Genomic DNA, 12248 nt, shown 5'->3' on the forward strand with positions numbered 1-12248 from the left:
AATTCTTAGCATGTGGTAGGTGTTTTAGTTTTTTTTTCCTAAGGCCACTTACCACAGACCTACATTTATGGTATGGTCTGATTTCCTTAGTTTATAGTATGTTTGTCCAGTTTAATAAAGTTTTGCTTCTCCGTGACATGAACACGGAGAATATGAAATGAACAATAATATATAGTGCCAGATAGATGTTAGAATTGAGAATTTATTCTGTGAAATAAAATGTCTTACATTGCTTGATTATCCTAGAGATGTTGCTTTAATTCCAGGAATGTTTACTCACTTTGTTCTGCTCACACGGTACAGAGCTATGTTTCTCATTTCTGAGTAGGTAGAATTTTAAGTTTTAATTTGATAATACATACTATATATAGTGGATGATTTATAGGTTACATTGATTTAATGTGATTCGCTAATATTTTTTAATCTTTTATTTGTGTTGACACTAGTTGCTTATTGAGATATGGTACAGCTCATGTAAAATAGAAGATCTTTGATGTAAGGCAGTTGTGTAATTCAGCTACACTGAGAAAAAAATCTACTTAATGCAGGGAAAGATATTGCAGCGTTGATGTCAGTTCTTGTTATGTCCATTGAGACCTTTTCTGTGCTGCTGTGCAAAACAGAGGGAAAGATCTTTACCTGTGGAGAATGTCCTATTTCAATAATACTTAACTTGATAATGAAAAAACCCACGGTGTTTATAGTAAGTTACGCTGGTCCATGTGCTGCGAATAGGAACAAAATGAATCCCTATATTCCTCCATATAATACTAGGATTTATTTCAACATTTCATCCATATAAGTGGGACCTTGCCTACTTTCTATTCTGTCAGCTGAGCATTATTTCGAATTTATAGGAAAGAACTGTGATGTGTTTTCACACTTTCTTAATACATAGCATTCAAACACTCAGGGTGTGAAGCAGGTAAAATATGAGGACTGTGATTTGATGGAGGTTGAGGAGAAAAGTTTTGAGGGAAGGTGTGGAGGAAATGGACATGTAGGTCATGAAGCACTGAGCTGAGTGGGAGGGAAAAAAGTTTGCTTTATTGAATCAGTCATATGGTCAGCTTGATATTAATATAGCCAGCTTGCTTACTTTGAGACTTTTCCTCCATGACTCTTGGCTCTAAGACTGCTGATTGTAGTTCAGTTGGTCACGTAAGGAACATGCTGACTTTTCTCAAATGATACTGAGCTAGGGAAAAGCTGGAAGCTGCTACTGCCTAAAATAGCTATCCTTGTTAACAACTCCACATGAACATTAACTGTACTTCAAGTGGTATGCTTAAGCGGTCTTGAGGAATCAATTATGCTGTTCTTGTGCTCAAGACTGGAGGTACATCTACAACTGCTTCTTCCATAGTCCATTCATCTGTCCCATGTTCAGATATGTTTTGAAAAATTGATGGATGTTGTTGCTTCAGTGCATTCCTACAGTTAACTGTAAAAATGGCTCTGTAATGCAGGGATAAAACATTTTTCCTTCTATTTCTTATTATGCACTCAAATAGCATATAAAACAAGGACTATAAATTATGTACCTTGCATTTTATTAGATCATAGTGCTACATGGATTTTTATAAGAGTTAAATGGAAATAGATGAATGTGTACAGTTGTGGGTACAGTTGTGTTTTCCCAGTTTCCACTATTGCCAGAACTGAGTTGAGCAAATACAACAAATCAGAAATGCAGGGGAGGAGTAGCACATGCTGGTACAGTAATTTAAACACACGGTCTGTGAAGCATTACAGTGCAGTGTTTTTACATCTGTATTATCTTTACCTATTTTCATTGCTTTGCAAAACTGACCAGCAGAAAAGTGAAAAATTGTTCTCCAGTATGAAGGCTTATATATAGTCCTGTATATATATGGCAGTCTTTATTATGTTGCACCATGTTTTATAAACAAATAGGCTTAAAAAAGAAACAAAGAAGTCTTGCTATATGTGGCATGTTTTTCAGTGAAGCTGAATATTTGAAAACCTGTGCAACCAAAGATGTAGTGTGCTTAATAGTATCTTGTTAAGGTTTAACCCCAGCCATCAAGCATAATTTATTGGTGTGATGATCAGAGGGAGGTCATGTTGATTCAAAACATATCCCAGTACTAGCCATGGTGAAGAAAATATCATCTACCCCAGACAAAACTGGCACATACTGTATTAAATGAATTACTACAGTGTTTCCGTAACTTTTTGGTCTGAAATTGCTTGTGTGCATGTTTAGAGAACATAAATATACGTATCTTAAAACTTTTTTAAAAGCTAGCTTGTGGTATGTCTAGTTTGTAACAGAAGATTAGAATGTGATAAGTAATTTGACATAAGTAATTTTGGTGACTAGTGCTTCATTTTATGTTCTTCTGAATTTGTAACTTGTTGTGGTTTTGCTAAAGAATTTGGAAAAGGGCATTCCACGTAATCCAGAAAAGCATAATTTTAAGGATAGTTTATTTAAGGAAAGAATGGTACCAAGTTAATAATGCACTGGATTCTTATTTATAACAATACTATCTGAATATTATTTTTAATTGATACCAGTTCTGAATGATTGGATAACAAATTTTTTTGTCAGTGTTCCTGTGCATTTGGAGTTTTGTCTTTGTCCCTATGGACTTCTCAGAGCAGTGTTGCTTAATGGCATCAAGATAAAGTTGATGCCTTTAAGAATAGCCTGCATCTGTTGCTCATCAACAAAATATGCTAATCACATACTCCAAAAATAAAATAATGATTCATTACACTTCTGTATTTTCATTTAATTTAATACCTCCATGAATGAGAGTTGTGAATGTACTTGCCATTTTTTTAAAAAACAGAGAAATCTAAGCTTCCAAAGTTCAGTGGGCTGGGTGGGTTGCTTGACTGTCCCACTGTCCTCTTCTTTTTGCATGAACTTGAAAGGCAGCTGCACATTCCTTTCACATTACTGCTTTAGTGTGGTTGGTTACTTCAACTACCACAGAGAGATTGTTCAGGTGTTGTCAGTGGGGAGGAGAGTAGTCTGTCCAATAATCTGAGGCATGTGGTCTATGCAGAGAAAGTTTGGGAACACTAATGATTGCATACTAGCCAGTTCATTACCACTCCCTAGGCCCTGAATAGAAACTCATCCTGCCGAGGTACTGGGCTGTGCTTGAGATTACAGACATAACTGGCTTGGTTTGAAAATCTGTGAAATCACATTTAAAAATGGCAAATAAGTGATCAAAGAGAGAAGGAACCAAATGTTTTATTCCAGGGTACAACATCTAGTTATGGTACAACCGTTTAGATTATGGTACTCATGATGAACCTGATCTAGCCATTGTTCTACCTCTGGTTGCTGCATCTGTTGGTTGGAAAAGTGGTGGTGGCCAGGGCAAGAGTTTGAGAATCTGACATACAGTGATCCTTGGAGAGAATCCAAGCAGTTCTTGTTTGGTTTTGAATGTGGCTGTTGTTGGCAAGCTTAACATTCTGTTGTTAAACACTCTGTGCTAGCAGATCATTGTTGTGAATGCATGACTGTCCTAACTCTTGCTTTGTTTTGTCTTAGTCATATTGATCAAACAACAACATGGCAAGATCCTAGGAAGGCCATGCTTTCCCAGATGAATGTTACAGCTCCCACCAGTCCTTCTGTGCAGCAGAACATCATGAACTCAGCATCAGGTAAGCAAAATTTGTATTTATTAAAAGTAAATCACAAGCTATTCTAATCAAGGGGGAGAGGGAGTCCAGATTTAATAATGTTCTTCTAGTTATCCTGGTTTGAAACTTTAAATTTGTTGATGCCTGATTCATCAAACAAGAAGCTGATAGCTGAAATAAGATAATTGTATAATATTGACATTTCTTAGAAAGAGCACTGGAGTTCCTTGATTTATGTTTTTATTTTTTCAAATTAATGGTTCAAACTTGTAAGGAAGCAAAATTTTTGTCAATTTTCTTCTGACCAAAAATGCTGCTAAGTTGATGAAGACAAGAATTTTCATTCAATTAATATCAATTTACATTAAAACTTTTGTGCTTCACAGTGTTCTGCCTCCATTTGCTCGCTGACTAGAGATGGTATACTACCATTTATTTACATTTCCTACATTTAATATGAACATAATTTTTTTTCCTGTCCTCCCTAAATGGTTCAAGAAAATACCTTGTTTAGAAGCAGAGATGTTTTGGTTTTCCGCTTGTGTTTCTATTACTTCCAAAATCCGCTATGATGGTCATTATTGCTCTAGTTGGGGAAGTCTTTTGTCTTTCTTTGGAATATAAATTTGTTTTTCAGCTGGCCTGGCAGGGCCTCTCACTAGACAGCAGTAAAATGTTCTTGTTCTTGCTATAGATTCTACTCTATGTTTTTAGAGGTTTCTCATATGATTATGCAGAGAGCAAGCAGATAAATTTGGTGCCATGCTTGTTTGAGTGCTTGGTCTTGCCCTTGCTTTGTCACCTCCTGTCTGTCACTGAGGTTCATGTTATATTTATTTTCTCACAGTCTGACTGTATTTTGTGTGTGTCTGCTGTTCCTATACTTCCCAAGGGTTATTCTCTGGTGCTGCTTTTTGTGGTCTGTTTAGACAGCTTTGTTTCATGCTGCAATTCATGTGCTGCAGACAATACCAAAAGATTAACAGCCATGACCAAACTCCGCTGTTCATGACTGAGTATTAGAGGGGAAGTTAATCAAACTTTTTGCTGGCTAGGCCAGGAGGCTGGATTATCCTGAAACAAATGAGTCCTGTTCAAGTTCAGGAAGTCGTGATTCACAGCAATTAAGGTCTCAGGCTCTGATGTGAAAATAAAACAGTGTGATTATTTTCTGTGTAAATTTATCCCAGGAAACCTGCAGCAATAGAGGGGGCATGTTTATGTAGGGACATTTCTAAAGGAGGGAGAATAGAAAAAAAGAAACAATTCCCTTGGTCTGACCTGCCTTTTTTGGTTATTGGTGCTAAATCTAGGTGCTTGCTGTTTCAATATTGACATAAATTCTGTATTTTAAGGTAACTCCTCGAACCTTCTGTTGTACTAAGAATTGACAGGAAAAAAATATTGATAGTAAAGTAGGAATCACTTTATGTACTCTAGAAATGAAGGGTCCTTAGCAAAAAAATGTACTGTTAAATTATAATAGGGTGGTAACAAACTAAAAAAGAGTCTAACAATCTGGACACAAGGATTATTTTTGAAAGAACATTTACATGTAATTGCCTGATGTAAGTGTGTGAGAGAGTGATGCTGCATAGATATTGTTACTTGTGCAGTAAAGAACAGTTGAAATGTGCAAGTGGGTTGTCTTGTGATTTGAGAAAGCACTTACTTGGATCCAAGTTCATTGAATATTTCTTTTTAATTTCAGAGATGATACTGTGTTGAACATCAGCTGAAAATGCTGTGAATTTTTTTTGCCCCAAGTGCTCTGAATCTAATAAAGTGCATGAAGGACTCAGAACTCCTGTGTATACTGAATTACATCACATGTTATGTGGTGTTAGGATTTTTTAAGCTTAATTCAGTTGAGGTGGTATGACTTGGAACTGGCTCTTTGGATGCACTTGCTTACCCTTATTTGCTATTAACAAAAGTCTGCTTTGAATTAAATAATACTGAACCTGCATTTATTGGATGTGATTCTGATACTTATCTGGCAAATGTTTATGTACTAACTTTAAATTATGACTGTATATTTGTTTTTACTAAAGTCTCTTATAGCTAGTTTTGTTACTTTTTATTACTGAGCTCATGGTAGCTTATGCTTCCTTGGTAGCCTCTTGAATAATCTTTGAGAGAAATGGAAAAGTCAAGTAACTATGTACCACTTCAGCACAGTGGAACTTACAGTCATGATGTTGGCGCTCAGATTTAAGACTACTTAATGTTCGAATTTGGGTATTCAGGATGAATACCCAATCTCAAGAAAGTTGAGACGTTTAAGAAAGAAGTTTCCTGTTATGAAATATTGCTGGCAGTGAAACATACACTAGTGCATGAGAGCCTTTCATGAAAGATACTGGAAAAAAACGAGTGTAAGTATTACGACAGCTAGAGATCACGGACTTGCAAAAAAGTGTCTGAAATGCCACAAAGGAGAAATATTTTCCTTTCTGTATAGGCCTTGTAAGGTGCTCATTAATTTTAGCCCTTAAAGTTACTGTCCAATTTGTAGTACACTGCCTCAGGAGCCTGTAAGTCAAGTTGATGTGCTGAAACATAAGAGAGATTTCTGGGAGCTGTTGTGACAGCCTTGAGAAGCTTTAACCATTTAGCCAGAATTAGAGTTCTTGACATTAACAAGAACTACAAACAGGAAAACAAACTGAAGATGCTGAGAGAAGAGAACTCTGAAAGCTGATGTGTACATATCGGAGATAAACCTGTTGTCTTTTTGGATAAATAGAAGAAGAATAATTCAGGAAAGATGTGATAAGGGCACGTCAAAAGATTGTTCAAATATAAAAATGGGAAAGATGTAGTTTTGCATGAGATTGAAATCTGTGGGTTATCTGTCTTAAGAAATTCCATCTCTTGAAGCACTTAGGTATCTTGCTGCAAATTACATTTCTTTAAGGAAGTTGATGGACATCTGTTCCAGGCATGATTTTTGTGGATGAGTTATTCTTTGAGTGTTAGTTAGCTACATCCTTTATAGGAAGTCATCAGTGTGTGAAAAGTGAGGGTTTTTTTGTCTGTCTTTCTTAACTTAGTTGCTACCTGTAATCAACTAAAATAGTTTGGGCCATATGTATGCAGAGAAGCAGCACAGTGCTCTATTAGATGTCATTTGTTGGTTAATCTGTGAAATAGGATTGCATCTTCAGTAGTGGAAAGGAATTACTGTTATTTGTAAATATGCCACATGTATATTAAAACAGAAAAAACAGAAAAAAACCCCCATAGTTTTTCCTGTCTTGATTTCAAACAAACAAACAAAAAGGTAGTAATAATGGTATGCTGTTCTTCTTAGGAACATATCCTATACGTTTCCTACTGAGGTAAAATTATGCATTTTATTTTCAAATGTATAACTTTACCTCAGTAGGAAGTGTATAGGATATGTCAACAGTGGCTGTTTCATATACAATTAAGAGATGATACAGCAGATGGGATAATTGTATTTATGTATTTCTGTTCTTCAGATACTTTTATTTTCTGATTCTTGCTTAAATCATGCTTGACAGCACTGCATACTTTAGCCTCTTCCACTTATGCACAGACCTTAGATAATTAGCTTTGGAGCAGACTATTTGTGTTCGTACTCTTTTGTCTTCATTCTTATGTGACAGTTTTGAACGGAGTTTCCCAATGCAAGTTTGTAGACCTAGTGCAATTCCATAGTCTCTTAAGGTAAGGCTGTAGTGCCATGTTAAATGTTGGTAAGAAAATGGACACTTGAATTCGTAACTCTGAGGGGACAGGCAGGTAGGAAGGAATAAGCCAATAACTAAAACAAGTTCTAGCTCTTCTCTTAGGTCCTTGCTCACTTCAGTTGCAGGTTGCACCTATGTAACCAGTCATACTACAAAACTCTGTGTTGTGCACAGTCAGCACTATGATCTGTTGTGAAACTTGAGTTTCTAAGTATCTGTGTGACAATAATGTTAATTTCTTTCTTGATCTGGAAAAACCACCCCTTTTTAAATAGTGTCTTTTAATACTAATTTGACATATATAAATATAAATATGTACTTTATGTAAATATTGTAGATTTTATATAAGTTTTGGAAGTTTTAGAACCACAGTGACTGATGGGAGAAAGTTCAGCTTTCACAGAGAAAGATTAGGAAAGGTTTTGGAGATCAGTGTTTGTATTAGGTGCAGGTGATTCCTGTTTCTGAACATAGGTATTCTAGTTCCTAGATTGTCCATGCATAATCATTTGGTAGATAGATATAGATGCCCTCTCATATGCATTGATAAAATATAGCTTTGTTTACATTTGTTTTAAAATTGAGTGTTAGGAACTGTAGTCTTGCAAGAGTCACTTCTTATCCCAGAATAGTTGAATCTCTACTACATTTTTGCTTTTGTTACTCTTCCAGTTGCACTCTATCTGCCAGCAGCAAGCTCTGCTTTGCATTCCAGACTCCATGACATATGAGAAAGTTTAAAAAAAAATCACAAGAAGTGGAGACATGCAGCAAAAAGACATGCACACAGGCTTTTAAAATTGCATGTTATTTATATGAAGTTACACCATTATATAAATATTTAGTTACAGAAGTATGGCTTAGCAGTAGTTCTGGAAAGCTGGCTTGCATTTGGAAATTAGAATTTAATTTTTTTGTAACTTTGTCTTCAAAAGTAACTCAGTGCAGACTGAATTCCCTACCTAGAAGGGTTGTATCTCTCTGTGCAAATTAGTTAGTATAATTCTAAACTTACATTTGTGAGAGTTCAACTGTCATAGGAGGCAGTAAACAGAGCTAGTAGGGGGACCATGTCACAGGGATATTGTTTGTGCTACATATTTACAAAAGTTGGAGGGGAGACTGAAGAAGTAGTTGAAAGAGAGATATTTTGGCACTTAGTAAGCAGACAGAAACTGGCCCAAAGAGTAACTTGTGATAGAATCACAGAATATCCTGATTTGGAAGGGACCTACAAGGATCATCGAGTCCAATTCCTGGCAACCACAGGACATCCACAAGAGTCACACCATTGAGAGCATTGTCCAAACACTCCTTGAGATCTGACAGGACTGGGGATATGACCACATCCCTGAGGAGCCTGTTCCACTGCCCAATATACTTGGAGGCCAAGTGACTATTCATAGCCTCTATACCTTTTAGGTCTCTATATGTTTTTGGTGCTTTATTTAAAAGTTTATAAAATATGACAGTCACTAAATGGGCTACTTTCAGCAACCAACAAGATCTGTCCATCACCCCAGGCTAGATGCCTGGACTAAATGGACTTTTGGTTAGACCCAGTATTGCTGTTTCTCATGAGCTACAGTAATTTTGGAAATTTTGGTGAGAAGGTCTGCACAGCTGCAATATAGGACTCGGCTTTTGTGACCTAGGTTATCTAATGCTGAAAATTCTGTTCCTATTGAAGCTTTTGGGGGGAAATGGGCATGTAATTGCAAATAATTTTTCCTAGATGCTCTGGGTGAATGTGTCTCCTATTCCTCAGCATGGGTTTAGTTCTTTCCTCTGGTAGTTGCCTCTAATAGAGTTTGTCAAGGGACCCTTTAGAAAATCAGACCTGTCTTCTAGTTTCACAATCACTCACAAAACCAAACAGGAATTACAGAAGGCAATAATTTCAGTTTTTGAACTGCCTTTTCAATATGTAACAATGACAGCAGAAACATGAGAGCAGTCTGTTGTCCAGGGAAGCAAGCTAGATTATTAATGCCAAAAGTTTCTAGAGATAAAAGCTCTGCTTCTGCAGTCATTTGTAGCACTTAGCAAGGAAGGCTTGCTGCTGTGACAGCCAGGTGAGCAGATGGTCCTGTTCCAGAGCTGTGCATTATATTTAGCAAGAGAACCTTGCCCAGGTTTGACTCTAGTAGTAAGCTAGTACTCATCAGATCACTGAATCTCATAAGAAGCATTATTCCACCAGGTAGATGGACTGATCAGCTCCTGGCAGCCTTCTTCAGAGGCATTTTGTTCTTACTTGCTACAAAGGAACATGCTGGACCAGTACAGAATTCAGTGTTCAGCAGGACTGACACCCCAAGGCTGGTTTTGTTTTTCCTAAAGACTAAGAGCGTTTTTATGGCTTTGCAGTTTACAAAGAATTTCTTGCTGGGTTTCTCCAAGGCATGCATGGTTTAGCAGGACTTTGAGGAGGGTGGTAATGAGAAGGTCTGCCTGCATGGCTAGAGTGTTGGCTCAGCAGTAAAGGAGCGGGTTTAGTTCTTCATTTACTTATATAGTTGGATGACTGGGGGCATGTCTCTGTGCTACTGTGCCCCAGCTTTGTAAAAAAGCATCTTACTGGTTTGCTGGCTGGTCTTTGGGTATGGTAACAAAATACAGTGCTCTTACACTGGGGCTTTCATTTCTCCATCAAATTCCTTTTGTACAGTGAGTATCTTAGGGTTTAAGCAGCATTTGCAGTATTGTCACTCTTTCTTGCCTGTTCTGTTCACTAGCTTCTGATAAAAGCTGAGGTACTCATTACTTGTAGGCAATATTTAGAGTGTTAGAGGTGGGAAGAAAATGTCTAGTGTTCACTGTTTTTCCTCACTTGAAATTCATCTGTAGCTCTAATGATGGAGTAGTGAAGTTGTTAGAGAAGGGCTTTGTTTTCTGAGCCAAAATGAAAGTTTAAATTAGAAATGTAGTTTGCAAGGGATCTTCAAAGACCACAGTGAGAAATTCTTGTCCTGATTATGCCTTGGGATATTATTGGAATGCAATTGAATTATTTTTTTACTCTTTTTGACATTTCTCCAAGAACATCTTTTGAGATTAAGCAAACAAATCTATCCTCCCCACCTCTCCTCCCAGCTTTAGACTGAATTCTTCAGCAGGAGCATGACTTCAGGACAAATTTACAGTCAAGTGCTAATGTAGTTCAAAGTTGGATACAGTAGACATTTATCAGATAGACACATATTTTTGGGTATACCTGAATCTCATGTGTGAAATAATGATGTTTGGGTATACCTAGCATCTCTTACATTATACAGAATAATCTATTAGTCCAAGTCTTACAGCCAGATGGCTTCTGCTATTGTATTACTGTATTACACTGAGAAAGGGTAGAAGAACTTGATGGCTTGCTGCTACAACAGGTTTTGTTCTAATTTCTTTTACATTTTTAACATGTGTAGTGAATTTTTTGTTGTATGATTTGAGGATTGCACTTAAATCTAAAATACAGGGAAGATCCTCCTGTATCTAATTTAGATACTTTTAAAAGTCCATGTCAATGTGAGTATAAAAATTCAAAAACATGTATTTGTAAAGCACCTTCTAGATAAGACAAGATAAATGTAATTTTTTAAAATAATTTTTAGTCTAAGCAAAGTATGGGTGAATGTATGTGGTCACATAGAGATGGAAATGAGGGGTTTAAGAACTGTATAGGAATGAAAGGTAGTTTCTTGAAAGCTGCTGATGGGAGCATATGGGAACCACTCCTCAGGCTCTGTGTTCAGACATAACTGTGGACTCCACAGCATCATTATGTAGCTCCTTTGACCATTTTCTAGAAGTAGTTTTTCCTGTGTGTGTCTTTCTGCTTGTAGAGGCGTTGCACTGCTGTTCATAGCCCTGTGTCTTTGTGACTGCTCATGGTGCTTTCTTGCCTTTACTTTGTTATTGCTTGTTTGCCTGCCTTGTTCTTCAGGTTTGCATTTTTGTCTGCTTAAGCCTTGAATGCTTTCACCAAAAGTTGAGTATGAGGTAAAGAGGAAATTAATTTTGTCACTTCTTTTTTTAATTGTTTGTGAAAGACAGGAATATTTCAGGATCTCTTCGGTGTTAGCTTGTTGCTACTGCTGTGTCTTAATCACTAGATGAACTTTTCTGTGAGAGGTAGAATTATGCTATGCTTCTTTTTCCTGGTGCACATGCTGGTTTCATTCTGGCAGGCTTGACTTATTGCTGGTTTTATACTAGAATGCTATAGCAAAATGATGTGTCAAAAACATATGAAAGATGCAAACAAGTTGGGAAATTGAAGTCCAAATCCTAAATAAAAATTATAGAAGTGTTTCTTGTTCCTTGGATTCCCACCCAGCACTTCTTTGCCCTTAATCCCAGAAATGAACTTGAAACTCTTCTGTTTCATGTATTGTTATATATGTAGAATGTTAAAATATTTTTAGATCAATTTCAGCTGGGGCAAACAAGAGCTCGCCATCAACTCCTTCCTTCTATATTGCAGGCCCACTCCCCGATGGATGGGAACAAGCTATGACCCAGGATGGAGAAATTTACTACATAAACCATAAGAACAAGACCACATCTTGGCTAGACCCAAGGCTTGACCCACGCTTTGGTAAAAGTTCATCTCAATTCAGAATTCTTGATTTGCTTCAGTTCACTCAGCTTTAATTTTGCAGGCATATTTTGAAAACTTTTATTAATACAATTAAAATATATTTTGAGTTGTAGAGGCCTTATTTAAATAACTTTTTTTTTTTTTAAGATAAAAACTATTAGCTTATATCCTTCAGGACTGTATGTTACCCAAGTTTCTAATGCAACGGGTTGGTATTTTGCCACATGATCCATACAGTTCCCCAAAGTGGTGACATTCTGAAATTAGTTATTAAGACAGTTTTAGTCCAGCTCACT

The 12248-nt window shown here is 36.7% G+C and overlaps 1 protein-coding gene across 6 annotated transcripts in view; it reads left to right on the top strand.

Annotated features, from left to right (window-relative positions):
* The window catches only part of YAP1 (Yes1 associated transcriptional regulator), an 87301-nt gene that overhangs the window by 45526 nt on the left and 29527 nt on the right, over nucleotides 1-12248 (top strand). For 3 of the 6 annotated variants that reach the window (XM_021529333.2, XM_021529331.2, XM_021529334.2), the window contains exons 3-4: nucleotides 3542-3657; nucleotides 11836-11949. In XM_021529333.2, coding sequence (XP_021385008.1) covers nucleotides 3542-3657; nucleotides 11836-11949 — 230 coding nt within the window. The remainder of the gene's footprint in view (nucleotides 1-3541; nucleotides 3658-11835; nucleotides 11950-12248) is intronic. The other 3 variants (XM_031505012.2, XM_031505009.2, XM_031505014.2) reach the window with 1 other exon arrangement.

This window comes from Lonchura striata, chromosome 2 (genome assembly GCF_046129695.1).
Source record: "Lonchura striata isolate bLonStr1 chromosome 2, bLonStr1.mat, whole genome shotgun sequence".
In the NCBI taxonomy this organism is placed as follows: domain Eukaryota; kingdom Metazoa; phylum Chordata; class Aves; order Passeriformes; family Estrildidae; genus Lonchura; species Lonchura striata.